The sequence below is a fragment of the Oncorhynchus mykiss genome, chromosome 2, assembly GCF_013265735.2.
Source record: "Oncorhynchus mykiss isolate Arlee chromosome 2, USDA_OmykA_1.1, whole genome shotgun sequence".
Lineage (NCBI taxonomy): Eukaryota > Metazoa > Chordata > Actinopteri > Salmoniformes > Salmonidae > Oncorhynchus > Oncorhynchus mykiss.
Window position 1 is genome coordinate 67,159,393 of NC_048566.1, and position 21,400 is coordinate 67,180,792.

At 43.9% G+C, this 21,400-nt stretch overlaps 2 protein-coding genes across 5 annotated transcripts in view; both read left to right on the top strand.

The window, feature by feature from the left end:
• LOC110494462 (zinc finger CCCH domain-containing protein 18) overlaps positions 1 to 17,130 on the top strand; it is a 40,581-nt gene extending 23,451 nt beyond the window's left edge. The window contains exons 13-20 of one of the 3 annotated variants that reach the window (XM_036953889.1): positions 360 to 1,379; positions 12,554 to 12,664; positions 13,679 to 13,687; positions 13,967 to 14,166; positions 14,295 to 14,524; positions 14,930 to 15,029; positions 15,249 to 15,348; positions 16,071 to 17,130. In XM_036953889.1, the coding sequence (XP_036809784.1) occupies positions 360 to 1,379; positions 12,554 to 12,664; positions 13,679 to 13,687; positions 13,967 to 14,166; positions 14,295 to 14,524; positions 14,930 to 15,029; positions 15,249 to 15,348; positions 16,071 to 16,272 (1,972 nt within the window). In that variant the 3' untranslated portion in view covers positions 16,273 to 17,130. The remainder of the gene's footprint in view (positions 1 to 359; positions 1,380 to 12,553; positions 12,665 to 13,678; positions 13,688 to 13,966; positions 14,167 to 14,294; positions 14,525 to 14,929; positions 15,030 to 15,248; positions 15,349 to 16,070) is intronic. The other 2 variants (XM_036953894.1, XM_036953899.1) reach the window with 2 other exon arrangements.
• A 1,138-nt stretch (positions 17,131 to 18,268) lies between these two features.
• On the top strand, positions 18,269 to 21,367 carry il17c2 (interleukin 17C2). Of its 2 annotated transcripts, NM_001185030.1 has the most exon segments (4): positions 19,663 to 19,747; positions 19,894 to 20,135; positions 20,342 to 21,162; positions 21,215 to 21,367. In NM_001185030.1, coding segments are annotated over 3 exon segments (519 nt in total). In that variant the 5' UTR covers positions 19,663 to 19,720; the 3' UTR covers positions 20,592 to 21,162; positions 21,215 to 21,367.
• The last annotated feature ends 33 nt before the right edge of the window (positions 21,368 to 21,400 follow it).

A 21,400-nucleotide genomic window follows, 5' to 3' on the forward strand; every position in this document is an offset into this window, starting at 1 on the left:
ATTTTTGTTTTAGATTCCTTCTCTCACAGTTGAAGTGTACCTATGATACAAATTACAGACCTCTACATGATTTGTAAGTAAGAAAACCTGCAAAATTGGCAGTGTATCAAATACTTGTTCTCCCCATTGTAGATACTGAGTCAATCAATATTGATACTTCAAAGTCTTACATAATAATAGGGTAGTTTGCATGTAATGCACATGCTGAATTGTTCATCTTAGACATGTAGCTAGCATGCTTCTAGTATTAGTCTGTAGAATCACTGTCTCTTGAACAAAGCATGTGTTTTTCCCTCATGGATGTGACGTGTGTAAATGCTGCATGCCAAACAACAAACCAATGTCTTATCATCCTCAAGCATCCCATCGAAACCTGGTGCGCCTTCCCCTCCTGGTAGGGAGAAGGCTCCCCCCAAGAAGGCTCCAAGCCCACCACTGCCAGGCCAGCCTGGGAAACCCCCCAAACCCACCCTAGAGGGGGCTAAGCCTGGCAACTCCCGCGAGCCCCGTGAGGTGGGCCGACCCATGCCGCCTCAGGAGGTAGGCCGACCCATGCCGCCTCAGGAGGGGGGCCGACTCATGCCACCTCGGGAGGGGGGCCGACCCGTGCCTCCTCGGGAGGGTCAGGGGGGCCGACCCGTGCCTCCTCGGGAGGGTCAGGGGGGCCGACCCGTGCCGCCTCGGGAGGGTCAGGGGGGCCGACCCGTGCCGCCTCGGGAGGGTCAGGGGGGCCGACCCATGCCGCCTCGGGAGGGTCAGGGGGGCCGACCCATGCCACCTCGGGATGGTCAGGGGGGCCGACCCATGCCGCCTCGGGAGGGTCAGGGGGGCCGACCCATGCCGCCTCGGGAGGGGGGCCGACCCATGCCGCCTCGGGAGGGGGGCCGACCCATGCCGCCTCGGGAGGGGGGCCGACCCATGCCGCCTCGGGAGGGGGGCCGACCCATGCCGCCTCGGGAGAGGGGCCGACCCATGCCGCCTCGGGATGGTGGCCGACCCATGCCGCCTCGGGATGGTGGCCGACCCATGCAGCCTCGGGAGGGGGGCCGACCCGTGCCTCCTCGGGAGGGGGGCCGACCCGTGCCTCCTCGGGAGGGGGGCCGACCCGTGCCTCCTCGGGACGGGGGCCGACCCGTGCCTCCTCGGGAGGGGGGCCGACCCGTGCCTCCTCGGGAGGGGGGCCGACCCGTGCCTCCTCGAGATGGAGGCCGAGCCATGCCGCCTCGGGAGGGGGGCCGAGCCATGCCGCCTCGGGAGGGGGGCCGAGCCATGCCTCCTCGGGAGGGGGGCCGACCCATGTCACCTCGGGAGGGGGGCAAACCCCTCAACCTGCGGGAGGGCCGACGGAAGGAGCGGCAGCAGCACAATCCACCCAGGAGGTAGGACAGAAGTACACATTTGGTCAGAGATGGCCATCTGTCTTTCACAAGTTCCTTTGTCACATTCAACACAGCCAACCTGACATCTCAAGGTTATCCAATGATATACAAAGGTGTAACAGGGCTCGACATTCATGTCAGTGGTCCGCTTTAGCCAGTGAAAAAAATATCACAATAATGGTATTTTCAGTCTAGACTATAAAATTAATTTTAAAATTACATTAATTCCCCGAAGCTGTTAGTTCATGTACATTGCTGTGAAAAAGTATTTACCCCCTTTCTAATTTTCTCTATTTTTGTATATTTTTGATACTGAATGTTAAAAGATCTTCAACCAAAACCTAATATTAGATAAATGGAACATGAGTGAACAAATAACGCAACAGTTAAATATTTATTTCATTCATTTCGTAAACAAAGGTATGCAACACCCAATGCCCCTGTGTGAAAAAGTATTGCCCCTTACACTCAATAACTGGTTGTGCCACCTTTAGCTGCAATGACTCCAACCAAACACTTCCTGTAGTTGTTGATCAGTCTCTCACACCGCTGTGGAGGAATTTTGGCCCACTCTTCCATGCAGAACTGCTTTAACTCAGCGACATTTGTGGGTTTTCAAGTATGAACTGCTTGTGTCAAGTCCTGCTACATCTCAATTGGGATTAGGCCATTGCAAAATTTCAAATGTGTATACTTTTTTGCCATTTTCATGTAGACTTGATTGTGTGTTTTGGATCATTGTCTTGCTACATGACCCAGCTGCGCTTCGGCTTCAGCTTACAGACGGAGGGCCTGACATTCTCCTGTAGAATTTTCTGATACAGGCAGAATTCATGTTTCCTTCTATTAAGGCAAGTCGTCCAGGTCCTGAGGCAGCAAAGCATCCCCAAACCATCACACTACCACCACCATGCTTTACCGTGGGTGTAAGGTTCTTACTGTGGAATGTGGTGTTTGGTTTTCACCGGGCATAATGAGACCCATGTCATCCAAAAAGTTATACGTGTGACTCATCAGTCCATAGAACATTCATCCAAGAGTCTTGATGTTCTTCCAGGTGCTTTTTGTCAAACTTGATTGAACTTTTTGGATGAGATGGGTCACATTATGCCTGACGAAAACTGAACACTGCATTCCACAGTAAGTACATTGGCCTACCCACTTGGCAGTGAGGCCCAGCCAATCAGAATGAGTTTTTCCCCACAAATGGGCTTTATTACATACAGAAATACTCCTCAGTTTCATCAGCTGTCCGGGTGTCTGGTCTCCGAAGATCCCGCATGTGAAGAAGCCGGATTCGGAGGTCCCGGGCTCCGGTTGAGGCCGTATGCGGTTGAGGCCGGTTGAATGTAATAACAAATTCTCCAAAACAACGTTGGAGGTGGCTTATGGTAGAAATCAACATTAAATTCTCTGGCAACAGCTCTGGTGGACATTGCTGCAGTTAGCAAAATTGAGACATCTGTGGCATTGTGTTTTGTGACAACTGCACATTTAAGAGTGGCCTTTTATTGTCCCCGGCACACGGTGCACCTGTGTAATGATCATGCTGTTTTATCAGCTTCTTGATATGCCACACCTGTCAGGTGGGTGGATTCTTTTGTCCAAGGTGAAATACTCTCTAGCAGGGATATAAACAAATTTGTGCATACAATTTGAGAGAAATGAGCTTTTTGTGCATATGGACATTTTCTGGGATCTTTTATTTCAGCTTGTGAAACATGGGACAAACACTTTACATGCTTCGTTTATATGTGCAGTTTTGTCATGCAACACAAAGCCACAGATGTCCCAAGTTTTGAGGGAGCGTGCAGTTGGCATGCTGACTGCAGGAACGTCCACCAGATCTGTTGCCAGGGAACATAATTTTAATTTCTCTTCCATAAGCGGTCTCCGATGTTGTTTTTGAGAATTTGGTAGTATGTCAGACCACCTGTATGGCTTCGTGTGGGTGAACGTTTTGCTGATGTCAACGTTGTGAACAGATTGCTTCATGGTGGCAGTGGGGTTATGGTATGGGCAGCCATGAACAATGAACACAATTACATTTTATCGATGGCAATTTGAAAGCACAGAGATACCGGGACGAGATCCAACGGCCCATTGTCATCAAATCAAATTTTATTGGTCACATACACATGTTTAGCAGATGTTATTGTGGGTGTAACGAAATGCTTGTGCTTCTAGTTCTGACAGTGCAGCAATGTCTAACAAGTAATATCTAACAATTTCACAACATATACACACAAATCTAAGTAAAGGAATTGAATGAATATATAAATATATGGACAAGCAATGTCAGAGCAGCATAGACTAAGATACAGTAGAATAGTATAGAATACAGTACAGTGTCTTGCGAAAGTATTTGGCCCCCTTGAACTTTGCGACCTTTTGCCACATTTCAGGCTTCAAACATAAAGATATAAAACTGTATTTTTTTTGTGAAGAATCAACAACAAGTGGGACACAATCATGAAGTGGAACGACATTTATTGGATATTTCAAACTTTTTTAACAAATCAAAAACTGAAAAATTGGGCGTGCAAAATTATTCAGCCCCCTTAAGTTAATACTTTGTAGCGCCACCTTTTGCTGCGATTACAGCTGTAAGTCGCTTGGGGTATGTCTCTATCAGTTTTGCACATCGAGAGACTGACATTTTTTCCCATTCCTCCTTGCAAAACAGCTCGAGCTCAGTGAGGTTGGATGGAGAGCATTTGTGAACAGCAGTTTTCAGTTCTTTCCACAGATTCTCGATTGGATTCAGGTCTGGACTTTGACTTGGCCATTCTAACACCTGGATATGTTTATTTTTGAACCATTCCATTGTAGATTTTGCTTTATGTTTTGGATCACTGTCTTGTTGGAAGACAAATCTCCGTCCCAGTCTCAGGTCTTTTGCAGACTCCATCAGGTTTTCTTCCAGAATGGTCCTGTATTTGGCTCCATCCATCTTCCCATCAATTTTAACCATCTTCCCTGTCCCTGCTGAAGAAAAGCAGGCCCAAACCATGATGCTGCCACCACCATGTTTGACAGTGGGTATGGTGTGTTCAGGGTGATGAGCTGTGTTGCTTTTACGCCGAACATAACGTTTTGCATTGTTGCCAAAAAGTTAAATTTTGGTTTCATCTGACCAGAGCACCTTCTTCCACATGTTTGGTGTGTCTCCCAGGTGGCTTGTGGCAAACTTTAAACAACACTTTTTATGGATATCTTTAAGAAATGGCTTTCTTCTTGCCACTCTTCCAAAAAGGCCAGATTTGTGCAATATACGACTGATTGTTGTCCTATGGACAGAGTCTCCCACCTCAGCTGTAGATCTCTGCAGTTCATCCAGAGTGATCATGGGCCTCTTGGCTGCATCTCTGATCAGTCTTCTCCTTGTATGAGCTGAACGTTTAGAGGGACGGCCAGGTCTTGGTAGATTTGCAGTGGTCTGATACTCCTTCCATTTCAATATTATTGCTTGCACAGTGCTCCTTGGGATGTTTAAAGCTTGGGAAATCTTTTTGTATCCAAATCCGGCTTTAAACTTCTTCACAACAGTATCTCGGACCTGCCTGGTGTGTTCCTTGTTCTTCATGATGCTCTCTGCGCTTTTAACGGACCTCTGAGACTATCACAGTGCAGGTGCATTTATACGGAGACTTGATTACACACAGGTGGATTGTGTTTATCATCATTAGTCATTTAGGTCAACATTGGATCATTCAGAGATCCTCACTGAACTTCTGGAGAGAGTTTGCTGCACTGAAAGTAAAGGGGCTGAATAATTTTGCACGCCCAATGTTTCAGTTTTTGATTTGTTAAAAAAGTTTGAAATATCCAATAAATGTCGTTCCACTTCATGATTGTGTCCCACTTGTTGTTGATTCTTCACAAAAAAATACAGTTTTATATCTTTATGTTTGAAGCCTGAAATGTGGCAAAAGGTCGCAAAGTTCAAGGGGGCCGAATACTTTCGCAAGGCACTGTATATACAGTGGGGCAAAAAAGTATTTAGTCAGCCACCAATTGTGCAAGTTCTCCCACTTAAAAAGATGAGAGAGGCCTGTAATTTTCATCATAGGTACACTTCACCGATGACAGACAAAATAAAGAAAAAAAATCCAGAAAATCACATTGTAGGATTTTTAATGAATTTATTTGCAAATTATGGTGGAAAATAAGTATTTGGTCAATAACAAAAGTTTATCTCAATACTTTGTTATATACCCTTTGTTGGCAATGACAGAGGTCAAACGTTCTCTGTAAGTCTTCACAAGGTCACACACTGTTGCTGGTATTTTGGCCCATTCCTCCATGCAGATATCACTGCTCTAGAGGAGGTTTTGGGACTGTTGCTGGGCAACACGGACTTTCAACTCCCTCCAAAGATTTTCTATGGGGTTGAGATCTGGAGACTGGCTAGGCCATTCCAGGACCTTGAAATGCTTCTTACGAAGCCACTCCTTCGTTGCCCTGTCGGTGTGTTTGGGATCATTGTCATGCTGAAAGACCCAGCCACGTTTCATCTTCAATGCCCTTGCTGATGGAAGGAGGTTTTCACTCAAAATCTCACGATACATGGCCCCATTCATTCTTTCCTTTACACGGATCAGTCGTCCTGGTCCCTTTGCAGAAAAACAGCCCCAAAGCATGATGTTTCCACCCCCATGCTTCACAGTAGGTATGGTGTTCTTTGGATGCAACTCAGCATTCTTTGTCCTCCAAACACGACGAGTTGAGTTTTTACCAAAAAGTTATATTTTGGTTTCATCTGACCATATGACATTCTCCCAATCTTCTTCTGGATCATCCAAATGCTCTCTAGCAAACTTCAGACGGGCCTGGACATGTACTGGCTTAAGAAGGGGGACACGTCTGGCACTGCAGGATTTGAGTCCCTGGCGGCGTAGGGTGTTACTGATGGTAGGCTTTGTTACTTTGGTCCCAGCTCTCTGCAGGTCATTCACTAGGTCCCCCCGTGTGGTTCTGGGATTTTTGCTCACCGTTCTTGTGATCATTTTGACCCCACGGGGTGAGATCTTGCGTGGAGCCCCAGATCGAGGGAGATTATCAGTGGTCTTGTATGTCTTCCATTTCCTAATAATTGCTCCCACAGTTGAGTTCTTCAAACCAAGCTGCTTGCCTATTGCAGATTCAGTCTTCCCAGCCTGGTGCAGGTCTACAATTTTGTTTCTGGTGTCCTTTGACAGCTCTTTGGTCTTGGCCATAGTGGAGTTTGGAGTGTGACTGTTTGAGGTTGTGGACAGGTGTCTTTTATACTGATAACAAGTTCAAACAGGTTCCATTAATACAGGTAACGAGTGGAGGACAGAGAAGCCTCTTAAAGAAGAAGTTACAGGTCTGTGAGAGCCAGAAATCTTGCTTGTTTGTAGATGACCAAATACTTATTTTCCACCATAATTTGCAAATAAATTCATTAAAAAACCTATAATGTGATTTTCTGATTTTTTTTTTTCTAGTTTTGTCTGTCATAGTTGAAGTGTACCTATGATGAAAATTACAGGCCTCTCTCATATTTTTAAGTGGGAGAACTTGCACAATTGGTGGCTGACTAAATACGTTTTTGCCCCACTGTACATATGAGATGAGTGCAAGATATGTAAACATGTGGCCAATGATTTGAAGTCTGTGTATATAGGCAGCAGCATCTCTGGTCGTGATGGCTATTTAACAGTCTGATAGCCTTGAGATAGAGTTTTTCAGTCTCTCGGCCCCAGCTTTGATGCACCTGTACTGACCTTGCCTTCTGCATGATAGTGGGGTGAACAGGCAGTGGCTCGGGTGGTTGTTGTCCTTGATTTTATTTTTGGCCTTCCTGTGACATTGGTTGCTGTAGGTGTCCTGGAGTGCAGGTAGTTTTCCCCCGGTGATGCGTTGTGCAGACCGCACCACCCTCTGGAGAGCCCTGTGGTTATGGGTGGTGCAGTTGCCGTACCAGGCGGGGATGCAGCCCGACAGGATGCTCTCAATTGTACATCTGTAAAAGTTGTGAGAGTTTTACGTGACAAGCCACATTTCTTCAGCCTCCTGTTGCACCTTCTTCACCACTGTCTGTGTGGGTGGAACATTTCAGTTTGTCAGTAATGTGTACGCCGAGGAACTTAAAACTTTCCACCTTCTCCACTGCTGCCCCATCGATGTGGATAGGGGGGTGCTCCCACTGATGTTTCCTAAAGTGCCATTAATCTGCCGCCATCACCTAATGTTTCAGCATTATAATGCACGGCCCCATTTCTTGAGGATCTGTACAATATTCCTGGAAGCTGAACATGTCCCAATTCTTCCACGGCCTGCATACTCACCAGACATATCACCCATTGAGCATGTTTGGGGTGCTCTGGATCAACGTGTACAACAGCGTGTTCCAGTTCCTGCCAATATCCAGAAACTTAGCACAGCCATTGAAGAAGAGTGGAACAACATTCCACAGGCCACAATCAACAGCCTAATCAACTCTATGCGAAGGAGATGTGTCACGCTGCATGAGGCAAATGGTGGTCAAAACAGATACCGACTGGTTTTCTGGTGTCTGTATTCCCAGTTGCGGAATCAATAGATTAGGGCCTAATGAATCATTTCCTTATATGAACTGTAAATCAGTGAAGTCTTTGAAATGGTTTCATGTTGCGTTTATATTTTTGTTCAGTATAATAGCTTATTGTAGTGAACTCCGTTGCTGCTCCACTAGCTAGAGACTTCACTGGGTCTCATTTTGATCTTTTGCAAATCAAGTTGTTTTCATTATTTTCAGGCTGTATTTCACAGGTAGGCCTAATACCGGGCATATTTGTGTGGGTGTGTTTTATTTTTATTGAACTTGCATGACCGGTATCCCTCAGCTCACAAAGACACTTTGTACGGTAGCTAGATTAGCATCAGGGGGGGCCTTTTCCGTGAGCATTGCTGTGTGTTGGTGGAAGAGCTATCCTCTGTGCGAGGGTCAGGTGACACTATGGCTGGGCCTTCATCGGAAAGAACCTAGGTCTGGTGCTGTGCTGTAGAAGGGAAGGAAAGCACAGCGTGGGGGCAAGCCACTAGCTTTGGTTTCTCTGCCTGCCTTGGTAGAATACACTAGGCTCACACTATGTGTGTGGCGTGGTGTTCCCTGTGGAAAACATCATGTAAAACGTTTTGTCCAGTGGTCCTGCAGCTCTAAAGACACATTGTCCTCCCATGTAAAATGACTTGACCACACTTTTTATGTTAGTCATTTTGTTCAGCAATGATTCATAGTTAATAGGGTGACATTTTTATACATTTGCTTGACTCCTATTTAGTGGAACATGATCCTTTACTTAAATTCATACCATGCATACATTTTGAATAGGCTACTGTATGAATGATCATACATTTCTTTGATCTCCACTTTTAGTGGTTTATAATATTGAAAGGATGGGAGAATTAGTTAAGTACAAATATTTGTGCTTTTATGTTAATTTCATTTACATAGAGGGCTTTGGAACTGATCACCAACCTCCATGTACAGTCGTGGCCAAAAGTTTTGAGAATGACACAAATATTAATTTCCACAAAGTTTGCTGCTTCAGTGTCTTTAGATATTTTTGTCAGATGTTACTATGGAACACTGAAGTATAATTACAAGCATTTCGTAAGTGCCAAAGGCTTTTATTGACAATTACATGAAGTTGATGCAAAGAGTCAAGATTTGCAGTGTTGACCCATCTTTTTCAACACCTCTGCAATCCACCCTGGCATGCTGTCAATTAACTTCTGGGCCACATCCTGACTGATGGCAGCCCATTCTTGCATAATCAATGCTTGGAGTTTGTCAGAATTTGTGGGGTTTTGTTTGTCCACCTGCCTCTTGAGGATTTACCACAAGTTCTCAATGGGATTAAGGTCTGGGGAGTTTCCTGGCCATAGACCCAACATATCTGTGTTTTGTTCCCTGAGCCACTTAGTTATCACCTTTGCCCTATGGCAAGGAGCTCCATCATGCCGGAAAGGGCATTGTTCGTCACCAAACTGTTCCTGGATGGTTGGAAGAAGTTGCTCTCCGAGGATGTGTTGGTACCATTCTTTATTCATGGCTGTGATTTTAGGCAAATTTGTGAGTGAGCCCACTGCCTTGGCTGAGAAGCAACCCCACACATGAATGGTCTCAAGATGCTTTACTGTTGGCATGACACAGGACTGATGGTAGTGCTCACCTTGTCTTCTCCGGACAAGTTCTTTTCCGGATGCCCCAAACAATCGGGAAGGGGATTCATCAGAGAGAATGACTTTACCCCAGTCCTCAGCAGTTCAATCCCTGTACCTTTTGCAGAATATCAGTCTGTCCCTGATCTTTTTCCTGGAGAGAAGTGACTTCTTTGTAGCCCTTCTTGACACCAGGCCATCCTCCAAAAGTCTTCGCCTCACTGTGCATGCAGATGCACTCACACCTGCCTGCTGCCATTCCTGAGCAAGCTCTGTACTGGTGGTTCCCCGCCCTGAAGCCTTCTTCACAACAATTGAACTACTCTCCTTGAAGTTCTTGATGATTCGATAAAAAAATGGTTGATTTAGGTGCAATTTTTCTGGCAGCAATATCCTTGCCTGTGAAGCCCTTTTTGTGCAACGCAATGATGACGGCACGTGTTTCCTTGTAGGTAACCATGGTTGACAGAGGAAGAACAATGATTCCAAGCACCACCCTCCTTTTGAAGCTTCCAGTCTGTTATTTGAACTCAATCAGCATGACAGAGTGATCTCCAGTCGTGTCCTCGTCAACACTCACACCTGTGTTATCGAGAGAATCACTGACATGATGTCAGCTGGTCCTTTAGTGGCAGGGCTGAAATGCAGTGGAAATGTTTTTGGGGGATTCGGTTCATTTGCATGGCAAAGAGGGACTTTGCAATGAATTGCAATTCATCTGATCACTCTTCATAACATTCTGGAGTATATGCAAATTGCCATCATACACACTGAGGCAGCAGACTTTATGAAAATTAATATTTGTTTCATTCTCAAAACTTTTGGCCACGACTATACATGGTTACTTGGCACAAGAACAGGCAAACTGAATTGGTCACATACACATATTTAGCAGATGTTATTGCGGGTGTAGCGTAATGCTTGTGTTCCTAGCTCCGACAGTGCAGTAATATCTAATAATTCACAACAATACACACAAATCTAAAGTAAAAGAAAGGAGTTAAGAAATATATAAATATTAGGACAAGCAATGTCTGAGTGGCATTGACTAAAATACAGTAGAATAGAATACAGTATATACATTTGAGATGAGTAAAGCAGTATGTAAACATTATAAAAGTGGTCAGTGATCCCTTGTCTATGTATATAGGGCAGAAGCCTCTAAGGTGCAGGGTCGAGTAACTGGGTGGTAATCGGCTAGGGATGGCTATTTAACAGTCTAATGGCCTTGAAATAGAAGCTGTTTTTCAGTCTCTCGGTCCCAGCTTTGATGTACCTGTACTGACCACCTCTTCTGGATGGTAACGGGGTGAAGATGAATTTCTTCAGTTTCCTGAGGTTGAAGAGACGCTGTTGCGCTTTCTTCACCACACTGTCTATGTGGGTGGACCATTTCAGATCGTCAGTGATATGTACGCAGAGGAACTTGAAGCTTTTCACCTTCTCCACTGCCGTCCCGTTGATGTGTATAGGGGCATGCTCTCTCTGGTGTCTGGAGTACAGGAGGGGGCTGTGCATGTACCCTGTGTTGAGGATCAGCGAAGTGGCGGTGTTGTTTCCTATCTTCACCACCCGGGGGTGGACCGTCAGGAAGTCCAGGACCCAGTTGCACAGAGATAGGCTCCGAGCTTAATGATGAGCTTGGAGGGTACTATGGAGTTGAAGGCTGAGCTATAGTCAATGAACAGTATTCTTACGTAGGTATTCCGCTTGTCCAGATGGGACAGGGCAGTGTGATGGTGATTGCATCGTCTGTGGATCTATTGGGGTGGTAAGCAAATTGAAGTGGGTCTTGGGTGTCCGGTAAGGTGGAGGTGATATGATCCTTAACTAGCCTCTCAAAGCACTTTGTGATGACAGAAGTGAGTGCTATGGGGCAATGGTCATTTAGTTCAGTTACCTTTTGCTTTCTTGGGTACAGTGGTGGACATCTTGAAGCAAGTGGAGACAGCAGACTGGGATAGGGAGAGATTGAATATCTCTGTAAACACTCCAGCCAGCTGGTCTGCGCATGCTCTGAGGACGCGGAAGTAGGAAGTACAGTAATATAATTAATTGATTGCACAGATCTCATGTGGTATCAGAATAGCTTCAATGGAACTATTCACGTAGTGCAGATTGTAATCCACAACCACAACCTGGCACTACTCTGTCTGTTCATGGTTTAACAAAATATTATATGTTGCTTAGTTTGGCAAGCGGAGTAGGACAGCTTGTTAATAAGATGAGTAGGACTTGAAGACATGCTGTTGTAGGCTGTTTCTTGGGTTTTCCTCTCTGGTGAACTTGTATTGTCAGTCAGTTTATGTTAGTGTTTCTTCTATATTTACAAAAAACATCTGCCGGGATGCGCTTTTAAAGGGATATGGTGAGATTTTGACTATTAAATCATGAACTCATGGATACCATTTGTCTCTGTGTGCAGTTAGAAGTCGCTAACAAGCGTTAGCGCTGTTTCTAACTGTTTCTAACAGCTAGCTATGCTAGACTCAAGTCATTGCGCTAACACTAACTTCGAACTGCACGCAGAGCCATGCAAAAATCTCACATTATCCCTTTAAGATCAGTGGCAAGTTACAATGTATATAAGTAAACAGAGAGCAGTGGCGCGAATGAGCGCCTCGAGTGCACAGCCACCGCTTGCTCCTCATAATCTCCCTACAGTGAAGAGGCGCCTATCAGTTCTATTTCAGTTGGTGGCAATATAATTAAATGTTCATACATTTTGGAGTAGAATGTCCTTTTAAAAAGTCACCAGAAGTGGCCTTCTCACAGTCATTCTACAACAACACTCCTGCTCTGACTAAAATCTTCCGTCATATGTGATACCACACTCCATTCCTCCTCTGCCGGGACCGTAGTTTGTTTTCTATTATATGAATATGACCTATAAACCCTTGCCAAGTATGCAATGGGACTGATGCGTTGTTACAGTGATGTACAATCTGCTATTAAAAGTATGCTGATCTTTCCTCTCCTGTCTTTCTATTCCCCTGCTCCAGGCAGACGGTCAGTGGCAGTGTGAGTGGCAGTAGTTACTCTGGCTCCAGCTCTCGCTCAAGATCCCATTCCTCCTCTGCAACCATCTCACCTTCCGGATCCAAGAAGTCCAGGTAGAAATAACAGATCCTACTTCCACTACTGGGTAAATGCGGTGGTGGAAAAGTACCCAAGTGTCATACTTGAGTAAAAGTAAAGATACCTTAATAGAAGTAAAAGTAAAAGTCGCCCACTAAAATACTACTTGAGTAAAAGTCTAAAAGTAATTGCTAAAATATACTTAAGTAAAATATACTCAAATTCCTTATATTGGGAATGGGGCGGCAGGTAGCCTAGTGGTTAGAACGTTGGGCCAGGTTGCTGGATCGAATCCCTGAGCTGACAAGGTCAAAATCTGTTGTTCTGCCACAGAACAAGGCAGTTAACCCACTGTTCCCCGGTAGGCCGTCATTGTAAATAAGAATTTGTTCTTAACTGACTTGCCTAGTTAAATAAAGGTAAAAAAAAATGTATATTAAGCAAACCAGATGGCACCATTATTATTAAATTACGGATAGCCAGGGGCACACCAACACTCAATCATAATTTACAAACGAAGCAAGTGTGTGAATTAGACCATTTTTCTGTCTTTGCTAATCATTCAAAATGTAACGAGTACTTTTGGGTGTCGGGAAAATGTAAAAATCTAATTTTCTTTAGGAATGTGTGTTAACGTAAAAGTTGTCAAATTTAAATAGTAAAGTACAGATACCCCCAAAAAACTACTTAAGTAGTACTTTCAAGTATTTTTACTTTTACTTTACACCTTAGGATAAATGAGCATTGCACTGGTTTACACACAAATACAGAATAAACTACAATGTAACGTCTGAGGAAGTGATGCTGAACGGGTATTCCTTCGCCCACAGCTTAATTATTAGGATATTGGGAATCCTCCAAATCGACAAGATGTGGATATGATTGTTACTTGCTTTCTTTTCATACCACACTGAACAGACTACATATAGAAAGCCAGATATGATTGCTTTAAAAGCTGGCAATTATGGTGTTTAGTAAAGCACTTTGAAACAGACATGTATTGAACCCTTTCTCTCTTCTTGCCATGTATCCACTGGTCAACTTTGTAGAAAATCCAGGTACTACGTCAAATTTATCAGCCTTTTTCCCCCCCTGTACATCTGCTTCTCTTCATTCATATTAACTGTAATTTATCTGTTTGATTGATTTCTTCTCCATGTTGCCCCACCATTCACTCATTTGTTACCCTCTGTACGTGTGTGTTGTAATCAACTTTTTTCTCACTCTAAAATATATATTTTTACTGTGAATGTATGAGTTAAACTACGTGTAAACCATGTGTTTTTGTGGCGCAGCACTGAGTCTCTTTCCCTGTGTTCTGTGTGGTCTCTGTGCAGGTCTCTGAGTGTGAGCAGTGTGTCTAGCGTGTCCTCGGCCTCCAGCAGCAGCTCTGTGAGGAGCGCTGACTCAGATGACATGTATGCCGACCTGGCCAGCCCTGTGTCGTCAGCCAGCTCCCGCTCCCCAACCCCAGGACACCCCCATGCCCGCAAGGAGAGGGGCCCCCCACGGGACAGGGTCCCCAACAAGGACAAAGGTAGTGGTCAGGCTTTTGTTATAGACTCTTGACTCACTCTGTATTGTGTTTAGGTTGGTGTGACAAAGCTATAACAGAATCGCAGCATTTATTGGTTGTTGGTGACATACGTAGTGCTCTCCACACAGGGAAGCCCACTAAGAAAGATGAGCCCCATCCCCCCAGGGAGGACCGGAGGAAGATGGATCCCTCAGGCCTCCCTCCCAGAAACACTCACGGTCCCATGCCCAGGTCTGGGCCTGGCAGCAGGGGCCATGGTCCTGGAGGCCACCCCATGCACCCGCCGCACGGACCTCCCATGGGTCCCCCTGGAGGTTACGGCCAGCACAAAGACATCAAACTCACGCTCCTCAACAAGGTGACTAGTACTGGATTACTGTTGGAAGTCCCCAACCCAGGTAGACTACAAGTGATGAGTCTTTGAAGTTCTCTGAAGAGTATGTAGTTACGAGTTACACTAATATCACACCCTGTGACACTGATGTCATTACAGGGTTTTGACTTTGGGGAAGGACAGTCAGTGTCTGACTTCCTCATACTCGTGTGATGTTATCAGTGAGACTGAATAAGTAGATATATTATTATCAAGCCTCTGTATACAATACTTTTGTTTTCGCTAACATTTACTCTCAGTTAACTGAAAAACAAACATTATTTGAATACCACCATTTAAGATGTGATTTGATCTCAATTTAATGTACTCCATTTTGCATTTGGTGCTTGTTTAATGTCTGACGAACCATGGCGCTCTCTCACTCTGTAGCAGCAGGCAGAGCGGGGTAACAGGAAGCGATACATGCCTTCAGACAAGGACAGGCCGACCTCTCCCCTCAGCAAGAGGATAGCAATGTCTCCTGAGAGAGGTGAGGGCCTCAAACTGTCCAGAAAAGTCAGGGATGAATGTGTTATTTCCAAGGAAATCACACACACACACACACACAGACACACAAATATGTGGTTCAGTTAACCCAAATGTGAAAATCCAACACCAGAGAAACCTCACAATAGGCTGCATTCTCTATAATCTGTCCACACGTCCCTGTTGTATTGTTGGTAATCAACTTCCCCTCAATGTCCTGCAGGTCGTGGTGACAGGAGGATGCCTGGACGGCCCCCACTCTCTCCTAGAATGGACCGGCCCAGAGGCCAGGGCCCTCGTCCCATGCCCCCACCGGGAGAAAGGTAGGTGCCCTCTGTGCTGCATCTCACCCCAGATCAAACACACGACCCCAACCTGCCACCTCTTTGTTGGTGCTGCCCTTCTCCACTGCAGTAGTGATGTCATTTTAAGATTTTAGAGCAACCGCAAGCCTTTGTTTTGAATGTGGATCAAGTCACGAAAGTGGAATCCCAGAAGTATATGATATTTAAGAAATAAAGCCCGAGGTGGTGTGGTATATAGCAAATATACCACTGCTAAGAGCTATTCTTATGCATGACACAGTGTGCCTGGACACAGCCCTTACCTGTGGTATATTGGCCATAAACCACAAACCCCAGAGGTGCCTTATTGCTATTATAAACTGTTTACCCACGTAATTAGAGCAGTAAAAATTAATGTTTTGTCATAGAAATGGTCTGATTTGACAAATCAATACTTGTTTTATGTTCAAGTGTGTAAGGAGGGCAACAGTGAACCTGACACAATGCTGTAAAGCTAAAGAGACTTCCTTAGTTGGAAATCTAGTGGCCAATCAGCATTCAGGCCTCGAACCACCCAGTTTATAAACACCAATAATACACAGGGCATGTGACCGTGGTGCCACACCATGTAGAAATCTCACACAATGTGAGCCAAATCTACAGGTATCGTCTCTACCCTGGTAGATGTATCCTCATGATAACCCTTGTAAATTGTCAAAGGCATGTGGCTCTAAACCCAACCTTGTTCTTTCCCTGTTTAGAAAACGTCCTTTGTCCCCACCACCCAAGTCGTCTGGGAAAGGTCCAGGGGGGTTATCATCGGGCTCAGGCAAGCAGCCCCCAGGCGGCCCGGGCTCAGGCAAGCCTAGCAGCACACTGTCCCGCCGTGAGGAGCTGCTGAAACAGCTTAAAGCTGTGGAGGACGCCATCGCCCGCAAGAGGGCCAAGATCCCTGGGAAATAACCCTCACCCTGCTCGCCCACCTGTCTGCCCAAGTCACGCAGGCAACTACAAAGCATCAAGGGACATAAAATCACCAATCCCATTCATGACGCCTAGCGTTCTCTGGAGATTTTAAAAAGGTTTCTGTCCCAAAATGTAAAGGCTATTGTGTAATTGTTCCTCGACAAAATGGCCACCAAAACATTTTTGCTTGTTTGCCCTCAGAGAGAGGTTGTCTTGATGATTTTACAGTACTGAAGAAATTTAGTAGCAGGGTGTCATTGTTGCTCTCTCTTGTTTGTTTAATAAGAAAGGAGAATATTGACATTGTCTCAATGATAAGGTGAATTTATATACTTTTGATCCACTCTCTCGGTCTGCCCCTTTTACTGTCTCATATCTCTCATGTCTTATTTTTATTGATTTTTTTGTTGTTATTTTGGGGTTGGAGTTGGTCTTGCCCTGTTCGATTCTAAAAATCCTGGAAACCGCTTCTAGGCTCCCATCTGGTTCTCTGTACAAACATTTAGCTTCTGTATTCATTCAGACTGAGAAACATTGAACACGCTCAAAGGACCTCCAGTTCATGGTGGTCACATCTTAACCAATTACTTTTCCTCTTCTAGGTCTGTGCATTGTGTTATCTTACAGTGTGTATTTTACATACTGTTTTCAATCATAGTGAGCATATGACAAGCACCCTTTTTTTTCTCAAGTGTATGATTATAGAGAACAAATTGACAAATTGTTTTTTTTTTCTCCAGCTCTTCTCAAGTGATAAACTGTTTTATTTGTCCCACATTTTTAGTTGACACAGGAGTGTATGTTTGTGCTTTTGTGACAAAAGGCTTCTAAATAAACTATTTTGATAAAGCAAAACCATCTGAGCCAATTCCTTCTCTGCACACCCTCACTCTGCTACGTTTCTGTATACACCCCGGGTCAAACTGACCTGCCTTGACTAAACCCCAAATGAGCACATGTGTGACAGTATGCATGTGCACAGCCTTTGCAGATATATTTCTTACACCTGCAGCACACATGTTGCGTTTTAGAGTCCTTTGGTTGGCAGATCTGACACCTCTTACTTGCCCCAGCTGGGGCAGTGGCTAGTGGCTCCTCAGGCTGATCATGAGAGCTGGCCCTCTGAACAGCTTTCACAACTGCTGCAGATGCGTCTGCGGGGAGACGTTACAAGTGCCTTTCCCAGCTGCTCCAGGAACACCCTCTTCTTGTTGCGCTTACGAGTTATCCAGGTAGAGTTGTTCTATCTCCATATCACAAAGGTATTGTAGGAGGAAACATCAATGATGTTGTGGAAGATGACCAGGGGCCAGTGGGCAGTCATCCTTCTGCAGCTGTACGTTCCAATCACCTTATTTAGGTGGTCCACACCTCCTTTGTTGCAGTTGTAGTCTAGGATCATGGCTGGCTTCCTGTCCTGGCGATGGCTAATTTCGGCCTCTGTGTGCAGTGTGCTCAGAAGTAACACATTCTTGTTTTTCATTGGGAGGTAGGAAACTAGAGTGGTGGCGGGCGTGAAGGCAAACCTTGATGAGAAGACCTCTGTCCTTTGTCGCAAGCAGTGCAGGTGGGATCTCAGGCTTGTTCTTTCGAACTGTACCAACCATGGTGACGTTCCTCTTCAGGAGCTGTAGGTGACATGTCATGATAATTTACTGAAAGTTAGTAAGGTGGAAATGTGAGCCCAGCTGAACTGGTCAATGGTGCAAATCTACTGATTTAACATTTTATTATTGGAAAGTGAAACAGACATTGGAAAGTTCAAGGTACCAGCATTGGAAAGTTCCATTGTACAAGTCTTGATTTAATATGTTTGCTCTTTGGGGCAGGGATTTGATCATTGGAAAGTTCATGGTACTTGCCCTTATTGGGCTAGACTCATCTTTTCACCGAGCCTTTTCAAAGTGGCAGATTTGTATCTCTTAGACATGTTACTCAGTGGCAGATTGATAGTCTAGGGTCAGTTCCATCATGACCAGAATGTATTAGAAGAAACACACTAGTAGTTTATCTGCATGACAGCTCATTAGATTGCAAATGGAGGGAACTTCTACTTTATCACAAAGAAAACTACCTATTTATAATGAAGCATGTTGACTTCTGACAGTTTACTGTACCATGTGGAGTCCTTTCCAGATTTGTCTTTGCCTATGTATTGGCTTGATGGTGAGAATACCTGGAATTTTGAGAATCTCACCTGATAGTTTATTACAATGCACTGATAAGCCATTATTGTATGCCTATCTCTCACTGCTGTACAAACACGTCATGCTGTGCAAGAACCACCTTTGTTGGAAATAATTCAATCAGGAAAAACACAGATTAAAAATACTTTCGGGACTCTGTGGCATCGACTTGCTCAGTGTGAACTGCATTGTTGGTTAAGGGCTTGTAACTAAGCATTTTACGGTTGTATTCGGCGCATGTGACAAATACAATTTGATTTGATGTTAGTGAAGGGAAAGGATCCGATGGGGGGTCTGGAGAGAAGGAAAAGGCTCAGATGGTTTTGCTTTATCAAAATAGATTATTTAGAAGCATTTTGTCACAAAAGCACAAACATACACTCCTGTGTCAACTAAAAATGTGGGACAAATAAAACAGTTTATCACTTGAGAAGAGCTGGAGGGAAAAAAGCAATACTTCACATCAATGTTAATTTGTTCTCTATAATCACACACTTGAAAGAAAAAAATAACCCGTTGAAGTGGCCGTCCTGATGAAAACCATTGATTGCATCAGAGTGGGAAGACCCAGGTTGCAGGAGAAAGTTGTGGTCTTGTGGGAAGGCTGATGAGGTTTCCTATTGAAGCAGCTAAATATACTGTAATGAGAATTTAAGCATCATGTTCTGATGAACAAAGCAAAAATCATCAGCAAAGCAAAAGCCCATTGGTCTAACAACTAAATTAACCATAGTATAAGAAAATTATAATTTAATACATTATGTTACATTTATTATTAGTAGAAAACTGTGAAAAGGTGTAGTAGGATGCAGATCGAATCAGTTTTAGCATTGTATGTATTAATGAACAGTTTTGTTACATTTCTTCATAATTCCTAGCTTCTGTCTTGACTGAGAACATATCAGTAAGATTACTGTCAGTCATAAATGACTAGGGGATGCAGGTTGTCTGATATTAGATCTATCGTCAGCGTCAATATAGTAATTACATCAGATAAAAAAATATATGTGTATAAGCTATAGTATAAATCACATGAGCTCATATAAATTAATTTAATAACAGGTGATGTAATCTTAATGTAGACACTCACTGTAGGAAAGAGGATGCAGGGAACTCAATATTCCATTTCCTCCTACATGTGGATTTCCCCAAGCAGATAGTAGACTTGCCTATAAATTGTGTAGGAGCATGGGCATGATGGCACAAACCGAGCAAAAGCACCTGGGCTCCTCTACTACCAAGATATTTGATATTTTAACATGCCAGGCCTATTCAAGATTATGCAGGTAAGTGAGAGATTGACTGCCCTGATGGAATGAAGTGTATACACCTCAATTCATGTTGGGTTGCCTTCTAATCCATCATTATGGATAGGCCTTATTCAAATGGCAATTTCCAAATGTTTTTAATTTATTTAATCATTCCTTTGCAGACTCTAATTTTACTTGGACTTGTTATCGCTACATCAGAGGCACACAAGTATAAGGGATGCTTCAGTACAGAAAAACTGGAGCATAGAGCTCTCAAGATCCTTCACCGAAACCGGTACCAGACAGATGTTCATATTGATGAAACACAGTATCACAAACTGGGTATGAAGAAGACCTGCCCCACTGTGCTTCGTTCACAGTCAGTAGACTACAACAATCGTTCAGTCTCCCCCTGGCGGTACAGGTAAGGCATCTCTTTCTACTCTAAGTAAATACCTTTTGATAGGTCGAACATTGTTTTAACCATGCATCCATAATATTGTCAGTCTGACAATAACATCATTTGAGTAAATGTGCATGCCATATGGTTTGGAAATACATTTTCGGATAGCATTATTCATTGATTAATAATTGTCTATTTTGATAACTGGATTGCCACTTTTCCCTTAGCATCGATAGCGTGGAGGGACGATTCCCTGAAAAGATTGTTGTTGCTGAATGTCTATGCGAGGGATGCCTCATCATTAAAGGGCCTGGACACCACGGGGCCCAACATCATGCATATAACTCTGTGCCTATAGAGCAAACCCAGATGGTATTGATGAAGACCGTATGCCTGAACAACCCAGAAAAATACTCACTTACATCACACTTTGTCAAAGTGCCCATTGCCTGCACCTGTGTCAGGAGTAGGATATGATTGCCTCTCATAGAGGACAGTTTTTAGACAAACTGTCGTGACATGTTTCACATTTTGTTGTTTGTTTTTAAAATGCACTTACGCTGTTGAAAGTATTACACTTAATATGCTTATGGATAATACGCTATAGAGAATACATGCATTTTTATATGAGACAAAATGATTTGTGTACAGTATTTATGTTTCAAGATTGTATTTATTTGATGATCTATTGATTATTTATTGAACTAGCTATGTTCTAAAGCTGTTTATTTATATATGGTTTTTGGTGACTTTTGTTAATAGGCCTGCCTATTCCTTTCAACATCAATGTGTTCTTCTGTTGTTGTTTTCCCATCAGCTGCTCCACAGGCTCCCGAGTGGCGCAGCGGTCTAAGGTACTGCATTTCAGTGCTTGGGGTGTCACTACAGACACCCTGGTTCGAATCCAGGCTCTATCACAACCGGCCAAAATTGGGAGTCCCATAGGGCGGCGCACAATTGGCCCAGCGTTGTCCGGGTTTGGCTAGTGTAGGCCAAATTAAGAATTTGTTTTTAACTGACTTGCCTAGGTAAATTAAGGTTACATTTAAAATATATATATATATATATATATATATATATATATATATATATATATATATATATATATATAGCATCTCCACTACAAAGGTAGTATATATATATATATATATATATATATCCATGGATATTGATTGGTAGTGATGCATTTATAGAAATGTAGCATCATTTATGGGATTTTATTGTTGATTCCTTAATAAAGATGCCTAATGAAATATCTGCCCCTCTTGCTTTATTTAGTCCAGCCT

Excerpts from the sequence above, each read along its gene's own strand:
- il17c2 (XM_036933501.1), top strand. The coding sequence starts at position 19,828 with ATGGATAGGCCTTATTCAAATGGCAATTTCCAAATGTTTTTAATTTAT. Across the intron at positions 20,136-20,341 it reads GTCTCCCCCTGGCGGTACAG|CATCGATAGCGTGGAGGGAC; the intron begins GTAAGGCATCTC and ends CTTTTCCCTTAG.